We start from the raw sequence: 27176 nt of genomic DNA on the forward strand, positions 1-27176 counted from the left end.
AAGCCTTTACTTTGTAAAGTGGAGAGTTTTAATAGCTAAGAAAATAATAATTTATTATTAGAAGGGCCTATCTCTTTAAAAGATTACAACCATGCATTTAAATACTATATATATATAAATTTGTTTTGCAGGGGCTCGGGCCTGCCAACCCCCCTAATTCCGCCACTGAAGAAGACCAAGTCACATCACATCAATTTCCAAATAATTTAATTTTTTTTGCTACTAGAAAAATATTCACAGCACTAAGATATTTTTTTTACATTAAAAAAAATTAATCTAACTTGCCATGTAAAACGGGTCAATTATCTAGTAATATTTAAAATACATCCTTAACTAATCTAATCAAAGAAAAAAAAATATTTTTAATATACCAAATATATTTTTAAATAATTTTATCTTCAACAAACAAATTAGATATAAGGTGTTGGAAAAAGATTTTTTTCTTAAAAAAAAAAAAGAAGGTTAAGGGAGCAAGCGAGCATGGAAGATTGAGCAACTCAATGACATGAAAAAAAAAAAAAAAAAAAAAGGCGCATGGGCTTTGCCAATACAAGCTTGTGTGTTTGATTTTTTAATTTTTTTTGGGAGTTGACAAGGTCAAATTCATGTTATTTTTAAAGGATGCAATCATGTTATCTAAAGGTCAAATTCAGGTTATGCAAGGTGATTTAAAAAAACATGGGAGATTATTTTATTTTTGATAAAAAAACTTAATTTTTCATTATTTGTATTTAAAAATACCTAAAAAAAAATTCTTTAAACCTCAAATAATTAATTCCTCAATTCAAGAATTTTCAAATTGATTTAAAAACTCAAAATTAAATGGAACATAAAAAACGTCACTCAACCCTGATTTAAAAACAATTTTGAAACACAAAAACATTTTTTTTGTTTAGTTTCTTATTGGTTCTGTCTATTTTAGAGCCTGCTTTGTTTTGTGGTAATGATTTTTTAAAAAATTATTTTTTGTTTAAAAATACATCAAAATAATATTTATTTATTTATTTTTAACACCAACATATCAAAAGGATCTAGAAAAACAATTAAAGCAAATAAAAAAAAATTAAATTTTTGAAAAGCAAATGTAGTTATTCATTAATGAGTGTAATTCTAGATAAATTTTGTTGGGTGTAATCGATTGATTTGAGGTCAAGTTGTTTAATTCACAATCTAACTAATGGATTTGGGTTTTCGGTAACTTTCTATTGGCTGTTGATCTTCTTGCAAAAAACCTACCCTTCATTTAAAAGACAGCATACTTTCTGCAGGTCCATGCAGAGCAGCGATACAACCTTGCTCGAAAACATGAATGATCCCAGTAAGAACACTGTACACCTAATAATTGGTTAATATCATCTTAATTATAATTGTAAGCAGCAACATTGGCAAGCATTTTCTAAAGCTAGCTTCCAGGATTCAACTTCCTTGTGAAGTTTGAATAGGGTAATGATCAATAGCATTATGAACCCTAATAATTCAACTTTAAAGGTTCTGTAGCTCTTTTTGACCGAATTCCACTCATTTAAATAAGAGAATATAACCGAAGCTTACAACATAGCAGAACCCATCTCCCTGCATCCAGAACCAAACATTTTACGAGTTTTTGGATATATAGGTTCTTGATTATTGAATAATCTATTTGTTTATGAGTTTTTGCACCAAACATCATCGTCGGCTAATTCAATGGCTAGGGTTTTATGGATGGCAGTGGCCTGGGCTGGTGTGTTGGTGATGGAAAAGAGTTTTCTGCCTCTCTTTTTTCTGGAGGAAAAGAAGAGTGAGCTGTTGAAGATCAATCAAGAATTTTCTAGAATTCCTTAGCTGTTAAGGAAATATTTGCTGGTGTGAACAAGCCACGAGTCAGTGCCGATGTGCAAAGAAAAGCATGTCAAAAGTCATTTATCTGGAATTTCGTGCTTTTTTGAGATTTTTATTTTTAACTGCGTTTTAAAAATTGTATTTGTTTTAAAAATATATTAAATTTATTTTTTCATTTTTTAATAATTTTCATACGCTAGTATAAAAAATCTAAGAAAATTAAAAATTATTTTAATATACTTTTTTAAAAGTACCTTCATATAAAAAAAATAAAATATATCAAAACACTCTCATCACAAAAAGTGAAAAGAATGTGTCTAGCTGTAATAATTAAAGCAAGATGCATTACTTAGTAATGAAGAGTATGATTTATCATGTTCAGAATTAAGGTTGATATTTTTATTTTTAAAAATTTTATTTATTTTTATTTTAAATTAATTTTTTAATGGTTTCAAAACTTTTAATATTATAATATCAAAAATAAATTTTTAAAAAATATTATTTTAATATAACAGTGAAAAAGTTTAGGCTTCCTAACCGACCAAGCAACCTCTATATACACTAAATAAAAGACTACTGTGTTTTATTTACTCACCATTGACCATTGTATCCCAGAATCCATACCCAACAATTGGTACCAGAGCAGCTGCCCAAAATTTGTATCAACAGTCACCACCTCCTGACTGCAGATTGAGGCGTCTGGTTGGCTTGCTTGAACACCATTTCATCTCAATCCATGGCAACCATTAGCTTGAAGGCATCTGTGGACAAGAAGAGCAACAGAGTTGTATTTGTTGAATCTGACGAGTTCTTTGTTGACATCCTTTTCAGCTTTTTGACAATGCCCATGGGAACAATCATCCATCTCATCAGTAATCTTTCACCGACAAATAGGATTGGTTGCATGAACAACTTATATAAAAGTGTTGAAAATATAGATGTTAGGTATTTCCGGACTGAAGCATGCAAGGACATGTTGCTGCATCCTCATAATGCCGCTGCAGCTTATAGTAAGAGCCTAAAACTGAAAATTGATGACATTGATACTTCAAGTTTCTTTTGTTGCGAGAGTTCCCAATGTATTGCTTCTGGCTACAAGTTGTTGAGTCAATACAAAAATGTTTATTGTGGTTGTGGACGTCCCATGAGCCGTAATTTGAATCTATCATGCCCGGCTCCATCAAATAGTGGATCTGACGAAAGAAATCAAGGAGTGTTTGTCCAAGAACTGGCCCGATTTGTTGTAAGTGACTATTTTCAAGTGATGCCAGCATCAACTTCAGCAAGCATTTCTCTTCTTACAAAGCTTGGAGTCATGGATACAAGTAACATCGAGGAGAGGATTTTTGACATTGGAGTAACGGAGGTATGATCTAATATATGAGCTGTTGCAGTATTGTCTAGCCTTGTGCTATGTACAGGTACCCATTTTAATGTCTTTGTTTTAGGTCTTGGAGTTGCTGGAGTGCTCATTGGTATCAAGGACACCTCTGACCGAAGTTTTGCTTGCTCGTAAGGAAGTTCCCGAGTTAAGAAATGAAGATTCCCTTCAAAGAACCTCTCTTATGCGTGAAATACCAGAGCACCAATCAGAAATAAATGGTGAGACGTCTGTTAGGCTTGTGGTTTGCAAATCCAAGAAAGTGGTATGTTACGCAGAAGCGTCTAAAGATTTTGTTGATTTACTTTTTAGTTTTCTCACCATTCCACTAGGGTATTTGATGAATGAAAAGCATGGTGGAAAATCAAAAGGATGCATTTACCACCTATATGACAGTGTCAGTGACTCGATGCTATGAAATACCTGAAGTCAAATGACATTAAAGAGATTCTTCTAAATCCTAAGATTGCACCTGGTTCTGGCTATAAGAACCAGCCACTAGGTGTTAAGGAAGCTGTTGATAACCAGCAGTACTACTATGATTGGCATACTTCCAAGCCAATAAGAACTGAAAGCATCTGTCCTCGCGGTTCTACACTCCCACTTTTAACTATGATGGATCCCAAATCACCCTACAAAGAGGGCACAGAAGGTGATGGATTTTTGCTAGATCCTGCAATGTTCACCGTAAGTGACGATCTTGTTGTTACACCAATATCGCCTGTCTCAGAACTATCTTTAGTACTGGAAAAATTGAAGATATCTTTTAATGACATCTATATCTGCGAGGTTCAAGTTGGCAGAGAAGAGGTAAGTCAAGCTACCTAAGTTCTGCACTCTCTTATTAGCCATGATATTTAATTAATTATAAAATCTTAAGAAAAATCAGGCCTGTCAACTTCATGCTTATGTCTTAGTTAATTTTGTCTTGATCAGAACTGTAAGTTTATTTATTTTGTATTCTATTTATTCAACCAAACAGATTTATAGGATAGAAGTGGCATAAAAACTATTTTACCTGTTCTTCTAAGATCCTTTTTTGTTAATGTCATTTGTTAAAATTCGCATCATATATAACAGTCTTCAAACAGGCATTTTCTTTTTCTGCTGCAGGCTTCCCGTCTCTTAGCAGCTTCTTTTGTATCTGAATCTGCTCTTACTGATACCTTCCTACGTAAGATGCCAAAAGATGCCTTAATTTCTGATGTTCTGAAAGAATAATCTTGAGGACATCTGTGTGCTTAATTGATCAAGTATATTTTCTGGTCATCTTGAACCTGGTTTTTTATTGATGTGATAGATAGTCTGTCATGTGTGGGAGATTTGTTGATCCTCAAGACTTTCATGTAAGTCGAATTAAGGTGCTGCTTTTGCTTCATAATTACAGTTTCAGACAAGATTAATTTGACTCCAAATTGGTAGGCAGAGAGTATCTTGAACCGCACCGAATAAAACTCTCACTTGGTGGCAAAGCATACACTAGAAATTATGCCTTCCCGAGGAAACACAGTTTTTTTAAAAGTTCTAAATATCTATTCAGCGTTCCTGCTATCTCCTTCTGCAATCTATGATGAAGGCTCAAACAGTATTTTTAGTTGGTCTGGACTATTTTGTAAGCTTTTCATAACGAATCATTAATTAATTGAATGGCAGCATCATGAAATGTAATCATCAGGGGTGACTTGGCCCACCTCCTCGACTATAGATTCGAAATGGGAGTTGTTTTAACATTCAATTCCCAGCAAATTTCGTGGCAGGAACGTCTCGTGCATGGCAGCTTCTTTTATCTCTGAATTGGAGGTCAGTAAATAACAAATGCCTTCAACCATAAGAACCGGAAACATAACTATATATGCATGTGGAAATCCACAACATCAATGCCTTGGTACTTCAGTGTATGTAAAACATATTTGGTGATAAATCGAAACAGAAACTTTCAGATCAGATAACCTGAATCTCTTACTTGGAAATTGTTTAAAATTCCATTTAAATTGCAAGGCAATGTTATCTCCTCCAACTTGTCATTTCCTATTCTTAATAAATTTCTAGTTCATTTACTGAGCACAATTAGGTTTTTGATAAGAAGGAATTTCAAAACTGGAAAATAATCTGTGTTTTTCTGCTGTTTTTTAAAAACTTCACAGCCAATACTGTGTAGTTATTGTCCTGAAACTTCTCTGTAGTGCTACAACCAGAAGGCCCAAAACACAAGATATATTATCTCTTCCCTTTCTAGTTATTGTTGTCAACAATACGAAGCTATAACCCAAGCCTCAGGGGCTGGAATCTTTACATTGCTGCCATACCATTCATTTACTTGTACCACTACCTGAGACAGAGAATGCAGAATGCATGGGATATCGAGTTGTCTGTGTTATAAGTACATGGTCTTATGACAGTCCGAATATAACTACGATATGGATTTCTCTGTTTCAGTGATTGATCTCCCCAGAACATCATTGTGTTGCACGCTTCACATCTTTGGTAGCTTCCTTTATCGATCTGCGAAAAACCCTTGCCCAATATTCCTTCATCAGCAAAAACTTGAGAATAGGTTTCATTGGTGATGGTTTTGGTTTTTTGTTTCTTTTGTGTGTGCGCAAAATTTGGAAGCTATGAGCATAGGTACGTGATTAAGATAGTATATTTAAGATGTTGAATGAATAGCAATGGTAGATGAGTCTAGTAAACATATCATTATACAATATATTTCTATTGGCTCAATTTACACATTCTCATTGCATATACATGCGCCAAGGGCTAGTGGAAAATCCAGGGAAATGACTCTGCCTTTTCAGGTCTCGAGTAAATAATGTCTCTGGTCCTAGTCTATAAAGAAGGCTGTTCACCATGGATCTTTCTCCAAGGCTGTTTCTGCTTTCACGCTTCGAATTTTGGTACGATGCATGACAATTAAAGCAAGAAGCAATTAGATAAAGGATTTCTGTCTTTAAATTCCTGTTCCCTTCTTGAGGATTGTAAATATTGGGGAAATGGAAAGTACTATTAAACATTAATTCGCAATTATGACTGATATTATGATTCCCAATTCATAGCATGACCCTAGCTGTTAGAACAATCTATAGGTGTTTTTGTTGCAGGCTTCACGTCTCTTGGCAGCTTCTTTGATTTCTGCAATTTGCGCAGAGTATGAACTAAGCCTCTTCAGGGCCCAAATCAAGGTATCCATTCCGAATCTCAGGCCTAAACAAAAGAATATTTTGACTTCATATCTCGTAACTATAAGTGATACAACCAAATAGGTGCACGCTTTGGAACACACAAGGAACAAACCAGATTTAGAAAGGATCGAAGCAGGTGCTAGATTGATACACAGTAGTAGTGTATGAGCTTCTGGAATTTGTCAAGTTACAAACACTATTAAGGTGGTCTAGTCTATTTTTATGCTTCTTGTAATGAAATTGAACTGCACGGTGAAATGGTTTATCTGGAGCACCACCTGTAATCATCATGTTCACCTGTAATCATCCATGCCATTCAAGCAAATACAGGATGCAAAATGGTCGCTCCGCCTTTTGATGTCCTGTATTTTAATTTCTGGCGTTGAGGGCTTCATATCTCTGAATTGGCAGTGAGTCACTAAGCAATGCTTCACTCGTACAAACCTGAAACAAGAACTTTAGATTTTATAAGTTAACTGTTTTTTTTTTTAACTCGAGTTCTTTTTTTTTTTATGATTTAACTTTGGGTTTTTTTTTTTTTTTAATTAATTGTTTTATTTTGGTCTCAAATTACGTCTCACGGGTTAGTTAAGATAACCCAAATTGACTTGAGCTTTTTTCCCTACGTATCCTTTCTCGAAGTTGATATTTTTTTTTCATTTTTATCTTTTAGGATTTAGTTAGTAGGCTCTTTGTGATTCTTTTTTGCTTTTTTTTTTTATGTGGGATTATCATAAGTTGCGGGTTAGTCAAGTTAACTCAGGTAAAATTTATTTATTTTTTGTTTTTTTTATTGATTTATCTTAGGTCTTTTTTTTTTCTAAGCCTTTTTTTTAAAATAGTTTTTTTTTTCATATTGTGAATCGCGTGGTAGTCTAGTTAACTTGGTTTTTTTATGTTTATATTTTTAATTTTTTTTATTTCATCCTTTAACATTAGATTATTGGGCCTTGAGCTTTGTGATTCTTTACGCTTTTCTTTTTGTTGGGTTATCCCGAATCACAAGTTAGTTAAGTTAATCGGGTTGACTTGACTTTTTTTTTCAATGTTTTTTTATTGATTTAACTTCAGTCTTTCTAAAAGCATTTTTTTTTATCTCAGAATTGCATAAAGGGTGGTAGATTTGTTAAGTTAACCAAGGTTGACTCAAGTTATTATCCATCGCCTAGACATCTTTTTTTTATATTGGAAAAAAATTAACTCGACCTGTAAGGTAGCGCGAGTAACCCATCTAGTATAAAACTAAAAAAAGAGAGGGTTTCATTGTATTCCTCCTGGCATAAGACTATTCACTTGAATATTGTTTTTTTTTTTTTTTTTTTTTTACTTCCATAGTTTTTCCTTTTGATCTATATTTTTTTTTCATTTTTAATTTCATTATTTAATGTTAGGTTTATTGTGGATTATGCTTCATATTTTTTTTAATTTATTTTCTATGAGATTATCTTAAATTTATGACTTGAATTGCAAGTTGATATATTAACTCATTTGACTCAAATTTTTTTTTCTATTTTTCTATGACTCTTTTTTTATCTTAAATTTGTCTTTAAAAAATACGTTGATTGGAAATTAGAATTCGTTATTTTATTTTATTCCACTTTCTATGAGGTTATCCCCATTTTATAACTTGGATCACAGGTTTAGCAAGATAACCTTAGTTGACATGAGTTATTTTTTTGTGTTCTTTTTTTAATTGATTTTTGTTCAATTTCATCTTTTAATATTGAGTTGATTTAAAATTGGACTAAATAATTTATTTTGATTTGCTTTCTATTATGTTATCTCGGTTTCATGATGTAAGTCACAGGTTTGTTAGGTTAACCAAAGTTGACCCAAATCATTTTTTTATTTTTTAATTAATTGTTTTTAAGTTTCATCTTTTAACATTAAGTTTATTGAAAATTAAACTTTCTAATTTGTTTTGATTTATTGTTCATGGTGTTATCATGATCTTATGACTTAGTATACGAGTTGATAGGTTAACTTGAGATGACCTGAATCGATTTAATATATTATTCTCTCGATGTTTATTAAAAACATATCACTTTAAATATTTATTTTGAATCAAATTATATTTTTATCGGTTTTCTGAATTGTATTTAGACTCATCAAGACGACCAAGTCACTTCAGATTAATCTCCAAACAATATATTTTTTTTGCTATTAGAAAAAATTTAATCTGACTCGCAGTGTAAAGCAGGACAATTATCTAGTAATATTTAAAATACATCCTTAATTAATCTAATCTAAGAAAAATATATATATATTTAATATACTAAATATATTTTAAATAATTTTATCTTCAACAAGTTAGATATAAGGTGTTGGAAAAAGATTATATATATAAAAAAAAAAGGCTAAGGGAGCAAACGAGCATGGAAGATTGAGCATGTCAATGCCATGAAAAAAAAAAAAAGGTGCATGGGCTTTGCCAATACAAGCTCGTGTGTTTGATTTTTTTTTTTTTATCTTTTTGGAGTTGACAAGGTCAAATTCATGTTATTTTTAAAGGATGCAATCATGTTGTCTAAAGGTCAAATTCAGGTTATGCAAGGTGATTAAATAAAACATGGGAGATTTTATTTTTTTGATAAAAAAACTTAAATTTTCATTCATTTTTATTTGAAAATACCTTAAAAAACATTCTTTAAACCTTAAATAATTAATTCCTCAATTCAAGATTTCTCAAATTGATTTAAAAACACAAAATTAAATAAAACATAAAAAACCTCAGCCAACCCTAATTTATTTTTTTAGGTGATAAGAAAACACTACAAAACCCCCTTGCAAGTGAAAAAATTTCCCGACAAAATTGGACCACCCAATATCCTTTTCTCTCTTGTTGTTTTATGGCTATCCTCTCTCTTCTCTCTCAAGCTAACGGACCAAAACGTGAAGAAAATAAAGCACCCGACCAAAGTGTAAAAACTTAGAAAATAGGGATCAAGATGAAAATTTTTAATTCTTAGAGTCTTAATTATGTTTAATGAAAAAAAATTGAATTTGATTTCGTCAGATATCAATTTAAAACCCAAAAGTTTTTTAAAATATTTCAAAAGACCCTTGCAGAATTAACTGAGACAAATAATATAGCCCAATCTAAAATTAGCTAAACATGGAATGATCACATTAAGAGAAAAAAAATTAAGTGGCAAAATAAAACAGAGCAAATACTATGCGAATCCATATTCCGTCTCATGTTACACACAATGAAAGGTTGATGTCTTTTATTTTTTTAATTTAATGAAAATTTATAATATAATATAATATAATTTATCATTATAATTGTAATGCATGTAACATAATTTAAATCAGCACAATGATTTGATCCTCGAAAAGAAATTTTGCCAAACGGAGCATAATTGAGTTAACAGAGCCCATGATTAAATTTGGTCACAGCTCTTGTGAAAGTTTATATGCAATGACATGTTTGGCAATGGATAATGGGCTGGAATACAGAGAGCGATCCACATTTTACTTTCCTCCTGGTCCTTGGACATCAATTTTATATCTATCTCTGTTTTTTTTTTTTAGTTTATAATTTATTAGTGTTGTGAAAAAAACTGAAAAAACAACTTCAGAACTAGTTTTTATTTTAAAAATTTAAATTGAAACTGATCGGTTTAAATTAATTTTAATTTTTTAAAAAATTTAATTTAATTATTTTTTTAATAAAAACTAAACTAAATAAAAAAATAATCACCCTACATAATATAACCTTGCTGGAAACACATGAATGATCCCAGTAAGAACACTGTCCACCTAATAATTGGTTAATATCATCTTATTATTGTAAGCAGCAACATTGGCAAGCATTTTCTAAAGCTAGCTTCGAGGATTCAACTTCCTTGTGAAGTTTGAATAGGGTATTGATCAATAGCATTATGAACCCTAATAATTCAACTTTAAGACAACCCCACTTGAAAGTGAAAGGTTATGTGGCTCTTTTTGACCGAATTCCATTTATTAAATAAGAGAATATAACCGAAGCTTACAACATAGCAGAACCCATCTCCCTGCACCAGACCCAAACATTTTAGGAGTTTTTGCATAGGTTCTTGATTCTTGAATACTCAATTTGTTTGAGTTTTTGCACCGAACATCATCGTCGGCTAATTCAATTGCTATCTGGTGGACAAGCTGCTGGTGGCAGGCCTGTGCATTTGATTCTTCAAGGAGAGAGTGCTAGGGTTTTATGGATGGCAGTGGCTTGGGCTGGTGTGTTGGTGATGGAAAAGGGTTTTCTGTCTTCTTTTTTTTTTTTTTCTGGAGGAAAAGAGGAGTGAGCTGTAACAGTTATAGGGTGCACTGTTGAAGATCAATCAAGAATTTTCTAGAATTCCTTAGCTGTTAAGCAATTATTTGCTATTGTGAACAAGTCACAAGTCAGTGCCAATGTGGAAAGAACAGCATGTCAAAAGTCATTTATCTTGAATTTCGTGCTTGATTCAGATTTTTATTTTTAAAATTGTATTTGTTTTAAAAATATATTAAATATAATTTTTAATGTTTTAAATAATTTTCATACGCTAGTATAAAAAATTTAAAAATTATTTTAAAATATTTTTTTGAAAACACTTTCGTATATAAAAAAAAATGTATCAAAACACTCTCACCACAAAAAGTAAAAAGATTGTATCTAATTGTAATGATTAAAGCAAGATAAATTATTTAATAACAAAGAATATAATTTTATTTTTATTTTTTAAAAATTTATTTATTTTTATTTCAAATTAATTTTTTAATATTTTTAAATATACTTTCAAACCGACCACGCAACATCTCTCTCTCTCTCTCTCGTGTAATTTATTGGGTGCTGTGAGTGGGTGAGAAAAAGAAAGATACCCATGTTCAAACGAATTGAACTAAGAACGGTTTTTTATTAAAAAAAAAACTGTAAGTAAAAGATTTTTTTTTTTACCCCACTTCATCTTGAATATCTCATATATAAACTATATTATATATAAAAATAATAAATAATAATATGATATTAAAGAATATCATATTAATTTATGATTACGTATGAGTGGTGTGAGAAATATTACTAAAATAAGAGTGTTTATTGTGTGAGTGCTTTAATATCGTATTAATTTATGATTAGGTATAAGTGGTGTGAGAAATATTACTAAAATAAGAGTGTTTATTGTGTGAGTGTGACATACCATTAACTATGGTGTGATTTTCATGCTTCATAAAAGACTACTGTGTTTTATTTACTCACCATTGTATCCCAGAATCCATACCCAACAATTGGTACCAGAGCTGTTGCCCAAAATTTGTACCAACAGTCACCACCTCCTGACTCCAGATTGGGGTGTCTGGTTGGCTTGCTTGAACACCATTTCATCTCAATCCATGGCAACCATTAGCTTGAAGGCATCTGTGGACAAGAAGAGCAACAGAGTTGTATTTGTTGAATCTGACGAGCTCTTTGTTGACATCCTTTTCAGTTTTTTGACAATGCCCATGGGAACAATCATCCATCTCATCATCAGTAATCTGTCACCGACAAATGGGATTGGTTGCATGAACAACTTATATAAAAGTGTTGAAAATATAGATGTTAAGTATTTCCGGACTGAAGCATGCAAGGACATGTTGCTACATCCTCGTAATTCCGCTGCAGCTTATTGTGAGAGCCTAAAACTGAAAATTGATGACATTGATACTTCAAGTTTCTTTTGTTGCGAGAGTTCCCAATGTATTGCTTCCGGCTACAAGTTGTTGAGTCAATACAAAAATCTTTATTGTGGTTGTGGACGTCCCATGAGCCGTAATTTGAATCTATCATGCCCGGCACCATCCAATAGTGGATCTGACGAAAGAAATCGAGGAGTGTTTGTTAAAGAACTGGCCCGATTTGTTGTAAGTGACTATTTTCAAGTGATGCCAGCATCAACTTCAGCAAGCATTTCTCTTCTTACAAAGCTTGGAGTCATGGATACAAGTAACATCGAGGAGAGGATTTTTGACATTGGAGTAACAGAGGTATGATCTAATTTATGAGCTGTTGCAGTATTGTCTAGCCTTGTGCTATGTACAGGCACCCTTTTAATGTCTCTGTTTTAGGTTTTGGAATTGCTGCAGTGCTCATTGGTATCACGGACACCTCTGACCGAAGTTTTGCTTTCTCGCAAGGAAGTTCCCGAGTTAAGAAATGAAGATTCCCTTCAAAGAATCTCTCTTATGCATGAAATACTAGAGCATCAAACAGAAGGAAATGGTGAGACGTCTGTTAGGCTTGTGGTTTGCAAATCCAAGAAAGTGGTATGTTACGCAGAAGCGTCAAAAGATTTTGTTGATTTACTTTTTAGTTTTCTCACCATTCCACTTGGGTATTTGATGAATGAAAAGCATGGTGGAAAATCAAAAGGATGCATCCACCACCTATATGACAGTGTCAGTGATCTCGATGCTATGAAATACCTGAACTCAAATGACATTAAAGAGATTCTTCTAAATCCTAAGATTGCACCTGGTTCTGGCTATAAGAACCAGCCACTAGGTGTTAAGGAAGCTGTTGATAACCAGCAGTACTACTATAATTGGAATTCTTCCAAGCCACTAAGAACTGAAAGCATCTGTACTCGCGGTTATACACCCGCACTTTTAACTATGATGGATCCCAAATCACCCTACAAAGAGGGCACAGAAGGTGATGGATTTTTGCTAGATCCTGCTATGTTCACAGTAAGTGACGATCTTGTTGTTGCACGGTTGCACCAATATCGCCTGTCTCAGAACTATCTTCACTGGAAAAATTGAAGATACCATTTAATGACATCTATGTCTGCGAGGTTCAAATTGGAAGAGAAGAGGTAAGTCAAACTAACTAATTTCTGCACTCTCTTATTAACCATGATATTTAATATTTAATTATAAAGCTCTTAAGAAAAATCATGCCCGTCAACTTCATGCTATGTCTTTGTTAATTTTGTCTTCAGAACTGTAAGTTTATTTATTTTTTATTCTATTTATTCAACCAAACAGATTTATAGGATAGAAGTGGCATAAAAACTATTTTACCTGTTCTTCTAAGATCCTTTTTTTGTTAATGTCATTTGTTAAAATTCGCATCATATATAACAGTCTTCAAACAGGAATATTGGTGTGATGGGCATTTTCTTTTTCTGCTGCAGGCTTCCCGTCTCTTAGCAGCTTCTTTTGTATCTGAATCTGCTCTTACTGATACCTTCCTACGTAAGATGCCTTCATTTCCGATGTTCTGAAAGAATAATCTTGAGGACATCTGTGTGCTTAATTCATCAAGTATATTTTCTGGTCATCTTGAACCTGGTTTTTTATTAATGTGATAGATAGTCTGCCATGTAAGTCGAATTAAGGTGCTGCTTTTGCTTCATAATAGTTGTTTTCTCTTTTGACTCGTTACTTGGGCGTATATATAATTGCCTGGAAACACAATTTAGAAAGGGCTTACAGTTTCAGACAAGATTAATTTGACTCCAAATTGGTAGGCAGAGAGTATCTTGAACCGCACCGAATAAAACTCACTTGGTGGCAAAGCATACACCAGAAATTATCTCTTCCCGAGGAAACAGTTTTTTTAAAAGTTCTAAATATATATCTATTCAGCGTTCCTGCTATCTCCTTCTGCAATCTATGATGAAGTCTCAAACAGTATTTTAAGTTGGTATGGACTTTTTTGCAAGCTTTTCATAACGAATCATTAATTAACTGAATGGCAGCATCATGATATGTAATCATCAGGCTCCCTCGTAACAATCAGCTGTCCCATTGGGGTGACTTGCACCACATCCTCGACTATTGATTCGAAGTGGGAGATGTTTCAACATTCAATTCCCTGCAAATTTCGTGTTACGAACGTCTCGTGCATGGCAGCTTCTTTTATCTCTGAATTGGAGGTCAGTAAATAACAAATGCCTTCAACCATAAGAACCGGAAACATAACTATGCCTGTGGAAATCCACAACATCGATGCCTTGGTACTTCAGCGTATGTAAAACATATTTGGTGCAAATGGAAACAGAAACTTTCAGATCAGATAACCTGAATCTCTTACTTGGAAATTGTTTAAAATTCCATTTAAATTGCAAGGCAATGTTATCTCCTCCAAATTGTGATTTTCTATTCTTAATAAATTTCTAGTTCATTTACTGAGCACAGTTAGGTTTTTGATACGAAGGAATTTCAAAACTGGAAAATAATCTGTGTTTTTCTAATGTTCTTTAAAAACTTCGCAGCCAATACTGTCTAGTTATTGTCCTGAACCTTCGCTGTAGTGCTACAGCCAGAACACAAGATATATTATCTCTTCCAAATCACAGCTCTTTCTAGTTATTGTTGTCAACAACACGAAGCTATAACCCAAGCCTCAGGGGCTAGAAACTTTACATTGCTGCCATACCATTCATTTACTTGTACCACTACCTGAGACAGGGAATGCAGAATGCATGGGATATCGAGTTGTCTGTGCTATAAATACATGGTTTTATGACAATCCTAATATAACTACGATATGGATTTCTCTGTTTCAGTGATTGATCTCCCCAGAACATCATTGTGTTGCACGCTTCACATCTTTGGTAGCTTCCTTTATCGATCTGCGAATAACCCTTGGCCAATATTCCTTCATCAGCAAAAACCTGAGAATATTGCCAGGCTGCTATAGTGTCCACACCATCACCAAGGCTCATGACTGGTTCACTAGCCTGCATTCCACCACCACCACTTGTCTATCTATACGGAAAAGTAAGATGAATCTGTGTTTTTCTGTAACGTGTCAAGACTGATAAGGATGTACATGTTTCTGTGAAAAGTATATGCAATTCCTCTAGTTTATCCCTTTTTCTTTTTCCTGTCTATTTCTGCGGGCTTTCCGTCTTATGGTAGCTTCTTTTGTATCGGAATCTGCTCTGACCGATGTCTTCATCCCTAACAGCCAAAAGATGCCAAATCCGACCATTGCCGATGATCCAGATGAGCATTTTTTAAGGCAATGCAGTGTTTAATTTATCTTTTGTAGTTTGGTCTTGAACCACAATTTTGCTTGTGAGGATGTTAGCAAAAGTATTCTACTGCAAGAGTTTAATATAATACGGACTCAATCTAGATGTTCCAAGCCTCGAACAATATTAACATAGTGATTTCTTAACAGCTTTGGGAACTGCCTTGAGCTTTCATGGCAGACAATTAAGTTGATCCCTTGTTTTTTCAACAGTAATTTGGTATTCCAGAGTAAGTTTTTGTACGACAAGGGTGAGTTCACAGGTCTCTTCTCGATGATTCTCATGATAAATTATCGAATCACGGGAAAGATAGAGCCTAAACATAGCAATAATTTAACTTCAGATTTTAAAAATCAATTCAAAAGCAGCAGGAAACAATAGACAGACAGGTATCTATCGTGCATTTGAGCTAGGAACAAAATGGCCTGTCAGCACAAAAAGAAAAAGGCCTGCCTGTCAATGCAACATTGCCTTTACGATTTGGAAGGAGTTAGCTGCCTGCCTGCCACGCTATGTCGGAAAGGATCTATCATGTCTCTTTGCACCATCTATATCAGTAGACGATTTCTTCCTTAGAAAGTAAATTAAAACAATCTATACCACGATTTCTAGGGTAATTATTTAATATTATAGCTGTAGTTATTTTTTATTTAAAAATATATTAAAATAATATTTATTTTATTTTATTAAATTTATTTTTAATATCATATATTAAAACGATTTGAAAAATTTATTTAAAAAAATTTCAATTTAAAAAAAAAATTAAAACAGACAACAGGCTATAAAACATAATTTTGCCATCTCTTTCTCGTAATTTTAATGTGTTGCAACTTGGCCCACCTGAATTTCTGTGTTATTTCCGCATGCTAGTACGTTTTTGGAATGACGCTAACCTTATTTTAAAATTTCAAACATGTGAATCTAAGTATGGTTTAATTTTTAGTTTTTAAAGATTATTAATTTAAATTTTATAAATTTTAAAATTATTAAAATTTTATATAGTTATTAATTTTAAGACTCATAAAATTAATCGAGTTTATATAAAGTTGGGTCAAATACACATATCAATAATAAATAAATAAAATTGCTGTGAAAATTTTGAGTTACTTTTCTCTTTTATTGTCTAAAAGCAATGTCAAAATAAACACCCATTTTTATTTAATGGTAGGTATAAAGATGACCCAGTGAATGTAGACCGTGGATGATCAAAGTATTTGTGAAACAATTGTGATTTCATGTATATAATAGTTACATGTTTTTGGTTATTTTTAAAATATTTTTTATTTAAAAATATATTAAAATAATATTTTTTTTTATTTTTTTAAAATTTATTTTTAATGTTAACTTATAAAAAATATCTAAAAAACTCTAAAAAAAAATTAAATTTTTTTAAAATGCTGTTTTTACTGAAAAACAAATATGCACCAGCTATTAATTGTTTCTATTATGATATTTAACAATATATGTCATTAAAAGCTTTTACATCATGCTCGATTTTTAAAAAAATATATAATTTTTCAAAACTTTTTTAATATCTAGAAAAAAGCAGGAAAAAAAAGTGACTAATTCTTTGATTACAAAAATAAAAAATAAAACGATAACCCATTATCGCCCATATATCCAAAGGATGGAAACGGGAGGATCCAAGACCCAAATCAACATGACGACATATATTATATTCATATAATTTCAAAACAGAAAGCAGCACGGAATTTTCATGAACCCAAGCACTTTGGATTTTGGAAAACTCTTCAGCATAAACAAGAAAACAATAATAGGAACAGACGACAAGCCATCGCTGTCCGGCTTGTGTCTTCCCTTCCCGTAACCAAACCGAAACGCACGTTCTTTGCTTTGACCCCATTAATAAGAATAGCAGGTAGGCTCGCTCTTTCTTCAAAACATTCACATGCCATGCCCCTCTTCTCCTTCTACAACCTCGCTTCACAAACCCTGGTACACTTCCTGTCTTCTCCAAATCTTCATGTCTTTTTTTACTCTATAGTTGATCACGTATCTTTCTTGCAGGGATCATGGCAAGAATGAATTGATCATTGGCTCTTCCATTCCTCTTGTTAGTGTCAAGATGGAGTTGTTTTCCGCGTTTAATCTTCATCTTCGAAGACCATTTTGGCTCTTGATTTCTTTGGTGTTCTTGCTGCTGTTGCTGCTAAATAGTAGAGTAGTGTTATCTGATCCCAACTACTTAATTGGGCTTGGAAGCTATGACATCACTGGACCAGCTGCTGATGTTAACATGATGGGTTATGCTAACACAGACCAGATTGCTTCTGGGGTTCACTTCAGGTTGCGTGCTCGTGCTTTTATTGTGGCCGAGCCTAAAGGGAACCGTGTTGTGTTTGTTAATCTTGATGCTTGTATGGCCTCTCAACTTGTCACTATTAAAGTTATTGAGAGGTTGAAGGCAAGGTAGTTCTCATTTCTGCATTTTGATTATGATCATTTGAGCTATGTTTTGATGTTAGTAAAGTGTAAAAGTTAAAAGAGTCTTTTTGCCTGTATTGCAGGTATGGGGACCTTTATACCGAGAATAATGTTGCTATCAGTGGCCTTCACTCTCATGCTGGTCCTGGGGGCTATCTTCAGTATGTTGTGTACATTGTGACATCTCTTGGATTTGTGCGCCAATCATTCGATGCACTTGTTGATGGCATTGAGAAATGCATAATTCAAGCTCATGAAAATCTCCATCCTGGATCGATTTTTGTGAATAAGGGTAAGGGAAAATATATGATTTTTGCGGACTATGAAACTGTCATTTAAAATGCTGAGAAAGTGCTTGCTTGGCTTTTGACTTTTGCTAATGGGTGATTCATGTTATGACCTTGGTTTTGCATTAATGTATCATATCAGTAGTTTTACAAGTTACCATCTTGGTATTAGAAACTTTTTGTTGCAGATTCTTATTTCTATTTCATTTGTTATCTTTCATAGAGGCAGTTTTTGGGAAAAGCCTAACAAATCTTAGACTTTCAATTTTGTGGCATTCTGGGAAAATGATAACCTTCTACATCTAAAGAGCTTCATGTTTCCTTCATCAGGTTTCATTTTAGCCTGTGCTTTACTTTTAATCGGTAATTGGATTAGAAACTGGAATCCATATACTTGTTGTTGTTGCCTTTATAGATGTACCATGTGCTGTTTCGCACCCATGCCTCTATGATCTCTTTGCAAATGTTGTTATTTTTTTTTATTTTTTTTTTTTGGTAAGGGCCACGGTGTGGTTCATATTGCTTAATATAAACTTAGAGAGGTTTCGTCTTCATACTTACAGGAGAGATCTTAGATGCTGGAGCAAATCGCAGCCCTAGTGCATATCTTAATAATCCTGCAGAAGAGCGCAGCAAATACAAGTACGATGTTGACACAGAAATGACCCTTTTGAAGTTTGTAGATACTGAGTGGGGCCCAGTGGGTAGCTTCAATTGGTTTGCAACCCATGGAACTTCTATGAGCCGTACAAACTCTTTGATAAGTGGGGATAACAAGGGGGCAGCAGCGCGATTTATGGAAGACTGGTTTCAGCAGAATGGTATTGCAAACTCATATTCTGATGAAAGTGTAGTTGATGGAATCCCTCGAAGAATCTCAAATATTATCCCAGACTTGCATGAAAATCGTAAGTTGCTTTTCCCCCTTTCTGTTTTCAGTCAAGGTAGAGTAATTTGTAAAAAGATAGTTACCAACCTATTTGGTTTAAGTTTTCAGACAAGCACTTTATATTAGCTGCTAGAGTTTTTAGTCTTCCCATAAACAAGTGCACAATTCTCTTCCATGTGAGTTTAACTCAACATGTTATGCAGAAGCCTCTGTCTTGTCATTTGACACTAAAAAAGTGCATGAGGCGTATGGAAGAACTGTATAATTCAATGTAATCACATTATCTTTAAGGATAAAAATTTCTGGATTAAAATATACAGTGAAACAATATAATTAATGGAAAACTATTATACCATAGCAGTTTATTCATATTTCAGTTCTCACTGTCCTTTTTATTTCCGGAAAAAATTAATAAGATGATACTGGGTTTCCATTCAGTTAACTAACCTCATCACCCGCTCTGTGCTTGTCAGATACCTGAATTTCTACCTTATAATCAGGTTAAGTTGCTATTGAAAAAAAATAATCAGTGCTTTATACAAAAGAAAAATGAAAATAAGTGATAACACTGGACCACTTGAAGTATTTGAGTTACTTACAACTATAGAATATGCATCTTGGATCTGATATCTTGTGACCAGATCCAGCCTGCTGTCAAGTTGCACAGTTGCGACAGGGAATTTGAAGGATATAAGAACCACAGCATAGCAACAAATGTTCTGCTTTTTGTTCACTAGATTAGAATAATATGAAAAGGGATAAATAGCTTCGTCCATTAACTTTTGATATCTGTCTATTGCAGACCATGAGCTACTAGAGCTCGCAGCATCCTTCCAGTCTTCTTCTGGTCAACCAGCAACCAAGATTCTTAGCATTGCAAAGCGTGTCAGGAGTGCTCTCAGGCAAGCTGACAAACCTGGATTTGTATCTGCATTTTGTCAATCAAACTGTGGTGATGTTAGCCCCAATGTGCTTGGAACTTTCTGTATAGACACTGGACTACCTTGTGACTTCAATCACAGTACCTGCGGTGGGAAGAACGAGTTGTGCTATGGCCGAGGACCAGGGTACTGAATCTTGTGCCATCCCATGCTTTTGATAGTAAAATACTTGCCTTTGACCCTGTTAGAATGCTAATTTGTTTTTTGAACCTAACCTGGCAGTTATCCTGATGAATTTGAAAGTACCCGTATTATTGGAGAGAGGCAATTCAGAAAAGCTGTGGATCTTTTCAACACAGCATCTGAGAAATTAAATGGAAAGATTGATCATCGCCACTCTTTTGTAGACTTCTCCCAGCTGGAAGTGACACTTCCTAAACAGGGAGGAGGTTCTGACGTAGTAAAAACATGTCCTGCTGCAATGGGTTTTGCATTTGCTGCAGGAACAACAGATGGACCTGGAGCTTTTGATTTCGAGCAAGGAGATAACGAGGTAACCTATGATTGTAATATTTATGCCTTATATCATTGTATTCTGTCATGATATTCAGTGGCTGCCTATTTCTCTTGATTGTTGTTTGCTGTCATGTTATATCAGGGAAATGCCTTCTGGAGACTTGTGCGCAACTTCTTAAAAACACCAGGAAAGGAACAAGTTGATTGTCAGCATCCAAAACCTATCTTGCTTGATACTGGTGAAATGAAGAAACCATATGATTGGGCAGTGAGTTGCTTTCTTTTTTGTACATCTTACACTAGTAGAATGGGGTTATTTTCAAAAGTTTCTAACCAAGTTGATGCTGTATTTGCTCCAAACTTTCATCATAAAAAAACTTAAGATAAGTAACTTAATAGCTGTATCAGGTAAACTGTTGATTCAGTTCTAGTCCTAATTTGTTTCTTTTATTTTTTTATGAAATTGAATTCCTGCCTGTTGATTTATGTTCAGTGTTGTAGATTGAGTGTTCAAATTCTGTCTCTCACATCAAAGAAATTAAAACTGGGATTGGGTATAGTTAACTGTATGGCCTCGTCAATTAGCAATAATGGGTAGAATTTCTTGATTCTGGACATTATAGCAGCAATCTCTGTGCTTGTTCACATGTGTGCACAGATTGACTGGTTGGTGTTGTGCTAACTTCGAGAATGGCATGGTGTTATCAAAATAACTTGATTATCTTTTCCTAAGGGTTTTTTTCAGTTTCTTGTCTTTTACTTTGGAATTGAATATGGAATCAATGTACAAATGATTTGGAACTGAAACAAGTGTTTTGCTTCATCAATTTGAACATAGTGTAATCCAAGTTTGTTTTCCAGCTATGCTGAATATTTTTGGTTGATGCCATTCTAATAAACACAAAGAATTCCTTAATGCATGTCCATGAAGTCTCAATCACACCTTAAAATAATGTGATGGCATCACACATTGGATGTACCCAAATAACATTCCATCAAAGGATTCCTTCCATCTTATATGCAGCATTCCTTCTTCTTTTTTTCAAAGATAGTTTGTTTTTCATGATTCGAAGTTTTTAAAGATCGTTGAGGTCTTCTGGCATGGCATGTCTGCCTATTTTGTCTGTAACTATTTTTCTACTGATAGGAATGCTAATGTTTGCCCGTTCGTGTAAAGAGAAAAAAATATCTTTTTTTCTTGTCTGGCATTCCTATTAGTGACACTATTTTCATGCAGATGATTTTGGAACCACTGTTACTTTACTACTGACCAAACTGATTGTTCATGGATCATGCAGCCTTCAATACTTCCAATCCAAATTCTCCGTATCGGGCAGTTAGTCATCCTCAGTGTACCTGGAGGTACCTTTCATTGCTTCTTTATTTTTCCTTTCATGTAAGGTTAATGGTTCTATTTGCAGATTCATGTTTTACAATCAAACTAAGCTCTGAAATTGAATGGATGAAGAAACTGCTAATATTATAGCCATGAATTATAGAAAATGCTAAGAACAGGTTTTTTGTATTTCTCCAAATGGTGGTGATGAGCACACTGCTAAGGTGGTTGCTCAGGCTGGGATGGATGATGTCTAGTCATCCCCAGTAATGTCCAACCTTTTGTTGTCAAAAAGTCTGGTCGGGCTCAAATGAACTTGTGTAAATGGACAGGTTGCATGGCGGGTTGAAATTACACTACGCAAAAGAAATACCCGTGGAATATATAAAACTACATTTTGCTTCAGGCTAGTCCAATTTCATGTTGAGACGGGGCCAGCCCTGCCAAGTGCCAAACAGGCAAATTTCATAGTGCAGCCCGTGCCAAATCTTTAGTTCCCTAACTCTTCTTTGCATTCTGATTAGTGTAAGAACATTATTCTGGCATTAAACATGCTAGGAGTCATTCTTTCTTTGTTTTGATTTGGTGGGCTATTTAACTGGTTGATGATGATTTTTTGTTGAATTTACTTTCCATGCATTGTTTCTATGCTTATATGCTTCGACCAAATGATTTTATGAGTTCATGGCTTTTCTGCATGATTGTTTCAAACAGAATTTACAACAATGGCTGGGAGGCGTCTTAGAGATGCTGTCAAGACAGTGCTCATGAGTTCTGGGAATAGTGAGTTTAATAGTAATATTCACGTTGTTATAGCAGGATTGACTAATACCTATTCACAGTATGTGACCACTTTCGAAGAGTATGAAGTGCAGAGATATGAGGTGAGTGAATAATTAATGACAGATGCATGAATCGTTTTCTTGCTTAGGAAAAAAATCACTGTGAAATGTAATAGCTGAGATATGTAGTTTTGACATTCAGAAAGCTTTATATTAGGCAGCTTTACATGCATGGGAAGTTGGTTCATTAGCAAAAAATAGGTTGCCATCTGGTTCTAAATTGGAAGTTGTCTTGAGGTTTTCAAGCATCATCCTTATGACTGGTATTGGATGATCTCTATACCATTATTCCATGCCATGCCAGAATGAATTATCAAGGGAAAACGTGCAAGATTAAATTGACAGTCATGGGCTTTCGTTAAGGAATTATTTGGCGTTATTTTTTACCTCTATAATCGCTTGTTCATGAAACTGATGTTGTTCCCAGGGTGCCTCCACACTCTTTGGTCCACACACTCTCAGTGCCTATATCCAGGAGTTCAAGAAGCTTGCAACTGCTCTCGCCACTGGCCAATCTGTTGAGCCTGGTCCACAACCCCCAGATCTTCTGGATAAACAAATAAGCTTACTTACACCAGTTGTAATGGACGCAACCCCTCCTGGTGTGCATTTCGGTGATTGCAGCTCTGATGTCCCCCAGAACTCCACATTCAAAAGAGCTGATACGGTCACAGTTGTTTTCTGGTCAGCTTGCCCCAGGAATGACCTAATGACAGAAGGCACATTTTCCCTTGTGGAGATCCTCCAAGGAAAGGATAGTTGGTTCCCAGCTTATGATGATGATGATTTCTGCCTTCGCTTCAAGTGGTCGAGACCTTCAAAATTAAGCACTCGTAGTCAAGCAACTATAGAATGGAGGATCCCGCAATCTGCCAGCCCCGGTGTCTATAGAATAAGACATTTTGGAGCTGCAAAGAGCTTTCTAGGTTCTATCAGCCATTTCACCGGTTCATCTAGTGCTTTCGTCGTAACATGATAAAACATGCTGTTCTTGTACATGTACACGCTACTCCTGTCCTTGTAGTATTCCTTTTCTTACACAAAAATATATTTGTACGATAGATGGCTGGCATGGGGCAACACTTGCTAATAAACTCTTGAATCCCTGTGGTTATCATGTTTAATTAACCCAGCTAGTTTTTGTAATGCCTGGAGGAAACCATGGTTGACCATTAATCCTGTGTAAAAAGATGGTCGTTCATCAGCGACAAGCGTGCAAGAAATTGAAAGATCTTTGAGACTAACCGACACGTCGTTTCTAAATTGCCATCAAACGATAACCCATTTTGAATAGTTACACCAATTCATCACACAAGGAAGAATCGATCAGTTAGACTTTGAAAAGGTTTCACCAATTCTCAGATTTATCCTAATTTTCAAGGGCGGGGAAGCTCCGATTTCTCTTTCTCTCTCTCTCGTTGCATAAATTTAAGACCTTTCTCTCTCTCCGTATAAGAGTTGAGGAAGAAGAAGAATCGAAATGTCGGTGCAGGAATACATAGACGAGCATATGCTTTCTCGTAAAAGTTTACTTGTTTACCAACAAAGGCAGCTTCCGTGCTGCTGTTCCTACTTCCTAGCGGTGATGTTTCTGGCATGTGACAACACCAATCTTTATTTTAAAATGCTTTTTTTAACACGAAATGTATAATAGAAATTTGAATTATAAATTTGAATCGTAAAATAATAATAAAATATATTTTAATTAATTATATATTATTATATATTGATAGTTTTAGTTAAATAATAAATAATAATATAACAATTAAAATAAAAATAAAATAAACAATATAAATGTTCAAATACCTCAAAATACATAATTCAAATCTAAATTCATACATGGTTTAAATAACTTAAAAATACAATATAATACAATTATGTCTATAGAATTTCATTAACTAAAAATTAACAAATTTAAAACAAATAATATGTTCAATAATCAATATATGCATCATAAAGGATGTATAGTATAAAGAGTTGGACAAAATAAAAAAAAAATATATATATATATATATATATATATGTATACAGTTAAATTTCTGATTAAATCAAGTTGAGTGGAGTTAAATAAACTACTAAAAATCTAATTGAATCAACCTGATTTTATTGTGTTAATATTTTATATGGTTAAATTAAAAATTCAATTCTAAATTAAACTTTTAATCACTGACTCTAGAGTGGAGTGTCAGGGGACTCGGACAAGAAAGCAATTAATTTTTTAATTTTTTTCAAACTTGTAAAATCAGTTTGATTTTACTGATTGTAGTGGATTTGATCAATTTTAATTGAGTTTCATTCATTTTGAATTTTTAATCTAATTTTATATATTATATACATATTGACTCGTAAAAATACAAAATTTTATGAGTTGCGACAAAAATGTAATGTTCTAGAGTGTAGCAGTCCCTTCATTAAAAAAAAAAAATTGAAATCTTGTGAGTGATTTCGATTAATGACCACTCACTCCAGTTATGAAGCAGTTGAACTACGACATGGGGATAAAGGAAGGTATCTTGGAAACAGTGTGAGTAGTGCTGTTAAGAACATTAATGAGAAGATTTCTGAAGCGTTGATTGGTATGGACCCCGCACTTCAGTCTCAAACTGATCAGGCCATGATAGACTTGGACAAAACAGGAAAAAAAAGGTTATGCTTTCTCTTCTTCCCTGTCTTTGATCAGTGTACTCACATGTTTGCTTTGCTTCAGTTCTTTCTCCGTGTTGTTACGGCAAAACAAGAGAAGAAGATAATGCGTTTTATTTTATTAGATGGGAAATGCACTCAATCTTCTCAGATGGAATGATTTCCACCAAACATAAAACTTTAAAGTGACCAATTGCTAACCTTTGACACATTGTCAGTTTATCACACAGGATGATAATTCTGAATCTAGTTGATTCTGGATGGAATCTACAGTGTTGCATGGAAATATGTCTGGTTTCTTGCAAATGGAAGAGAAATGTTGTGGCTTTTGTCTGTTTATCCCAATAGACAACCATGCAAGAATGTTATTTGTGTATTAATAATGTGGACTTAACCCCATGCTTTTCACATCCAACCAGCGTGGAGAAAGGTTCTCCCAGTACTTTTGAAGTTAGATGGTTTCGAAATATCAACTTTCAAATCCTTATTGCTGTAGGCTTGTTTTATATTTCCTCAAACATGATTAAACATCCATACGTTGTGCCCCTTTTGACATCTTTGTGGGGACATCTGATGGCCTTTGTACTGAGCATAGATTGTCAGTTCAAGATTCAACCTTAGGTTTCATGCGAGAAGATCTGCAATCTGGAAATGATTGTTCTTCAAGTTTTTAAAATGCTGGCATCTTGTAAGGCATCCTTTTTCTTAATCTGAGTCATCCGCAGGGTGAACTTGGAGCAAATGCTATGTGAGCAGTTGCAATTGCTGCATGCAAAGCTGGAGCCGCAGAAAAGGAGGCATGGATGATGCCTTTTATTTTAGATAATTAATTGATTAATATAGTACTTGGATCGGCACTTTGTGCACTTCTTTGAAAATCTTGCCGTTGAAGTACCAGCTTTCACTTTACAAACACATTTATGATCTTTCTGGCAAAACCAACCTGACTCTTCCTGTCCCTGCTTTCACTGTCATAAGTGGTGGAAAACATGCTGGGAACAATCTAGCCGTTCAGGTATGGTCTTTTTAAGTTTAATATTTAATCCATTATTCCTTGCATCATAAGGCTTGCTGCATCTTGAAATCCTAATTTCCATGGTTCCACTGCATCACAAGGACTTATTGTGAGACGAGGAGTAAATATGAGGAATCAGTATTTTTTATGTGCTGTTTTGAAAAATCTTCACTTGATAATTGATTGGAAGTGCATTGCAGTTTTTGAACATGTTACTTTTTTATTATTTAGCAGATTTTAAATGAAAAATCTTTCATTTTTTTTAAAAAAAAGTAGTGAGTGCCTTCATGCAATATGAGTTGATGAGGCAGAGATATCAGGAAAAAAAAAAAAAAAAACAGGGATGTAGTCACTCTGTTGCTTTGCTTATCTTTATCCTGTTATTGGGAAGGACTTTGTAGGATGTAAACGATCAGGGTAAGAATAGGTAGTGCATATAGTTGCGGAATTAGTAGGTTAAGTAAAGTAATTAACTTGGACTTTGTCAGGTATGCTTGTTATGTTTTGCTTTTATCCTTGAATTTTTGGGTTCATCTTTTGCTTTTATATATATGAGAAGCCATAAAAGGGTTTGTTTTCAGCTTGTAGGTGATGACTTGTTGATGTCAAATCTAAAACATAACGTGAGAGCATTACATGAGTCCAGTTGCAATGCGCTTCTTCTCAAGGTTTGCAGTTAGCACTAGATGAAATTTTTATGATTGAACTTTGAAGGATCTTATTCTTCTCCTTCACCATCTTCTTCGGGATGAATGGGAAGAAAGGAGTCATTCCTGATCATTCTAATGAAAGCTTTATTCACTCCTGTTTTTTTTTTTTTCTGATATAAGGACCTAACTTTCTTGCTGTTGCTTCGGATTGAGGAAGAACTGGGTGACCAAGTAGTTTATGCAGGTGAAGACTGGAGGCCAGCCTGATCAGTCCTTCAAAGTTTTCCACCACCCCACCATCTAT

At 34.0% G+C, this 27176-nt stretch overlaps 3 protein-coding genes and 1 pseudogene across 6 annotated transcripts; all 4 read left to right on the forward strand.

Annotated features, from left to right (window-relative positions):
- The first annotated feature begins 2415 nt into the window (after positions 1 to 2415).
- Positions 2416 to 6132, forward strand: LOC118032917 (uncharacterized). Of its 2 annotated transcripts, XM_073409105.1 has the most exons (4): positions 2416 to 3184; positions 3267 to 4009; positions 4313 to 4373; positions 5636 to 6132. In XM_073409105.1, exons 2-4 carry the CDS (start codon positions 3614 to 3616, stop codon positions 5764 to 5766), a joined length of 588 nt encoding a protein of 195 aa, XP_073265206.1. In that variant the 5' UTR covers positions 2416 to 3184; positions 3267 to 3613; the 3' UTR covers positions 5767 to 6132. The 2 variants fall into 2 exon arrangements, 1 of the variants encoding a protein (XP_073265206.1); XR_012169838.1 differs by lacking the exon at positions 5636 to 6132 and having other exon boundaries at positions 4313 to 4624.
- Positions 6133 to 11580: 5448 nt separating this feature from the next.
- LOC118032916 (uncharacterized) lies at positions 11581 to 15487 on the forward strand. 3 transcript variants are annotated; one of them, XR_012169837.1, is made up of 5 exons: positions 11581 to 12369; positions 12451 to 13199; positions 13521 to 13581; positions 14110 to 14264; positions 14898 to 15487. XR_012169837.1 is itself a non-coding variant. In XM_073409100.1 (2 exons), exons 1-2 carry the CDS (start codon positions 11737 to 11739, stop codon positions 13144 to 13146), a joined length of 1329 nt encoding a protein of 442 aa, XP_073265201.1. In that variant the 5' UTR covers positions 11581 to 11736; the 3' UTR covers positions 13147 to 13591. The 3 variants fall into 3 exon arrangements, 1 of the variants encoding a protein (XP_073265201.1); XR_012169836.1 differs by lacking the exons at positions 14110 to 14264; positions 14898 to 15487 and having other exon boundaries at positions 13521 to 13768; XM_073409100.1 differs by lacking the exons at positions 14110 to 14264; positions 14898 to 15487 and having other exon boundaries at positions 12451 to 13591.
- Positions 15488 to 17139: 1652 nt separating this feature from the next.
- Positions 17140 to 23692, forward strand: LOC118032915 (neutral ceramidase 2). The gene is made up of 10 exons (XM_035037708.2): positions 17140 to 17324; positions 17397 to 17798; positions 17897 to 18105; positions 18664 to 19008; positions 19792 to 20056; positions 20153 to 20423; positions 20529 to 20654; positions 21685 to 21748; positions 22437 to 22606; positions 22992 to 23692. The coding sequence occupies exons 1-10, from the start codon at positions 17278 to 17280 to the stop codon at positions 23538 to 23540; spliced, it is 2448 nt and encodes an 815-aa protein (XP_034893599.1). The 5' UTR covers positions 17140 to 17277; the 3' UTR covers positions 23541 to 23692.
- Positions 23693 to 23754: 62 nt separating this feature from the next.
- On the forward strand, positions 23755 to 27139 carry LOC118032946 (cytosolic enolase 3-like; annotated as a pseudogene).
- The last annotated feature ends 37 nt before the right edge of the window (positions 27140 to 27176 follow it).

This window comes from Populus alba, chromosome 1 (genome assembly GCF_005239225.2).
Source record: "Populus alba chromosome 1, ASM523922v2, whole genome shotgun sequence".
Lineage (NCBI taxonomy): Eukaryota > Viridiplantae > Streptophyta > Magnoliopsida > Malpighiales > Salicaceae > Populus > Populus alba.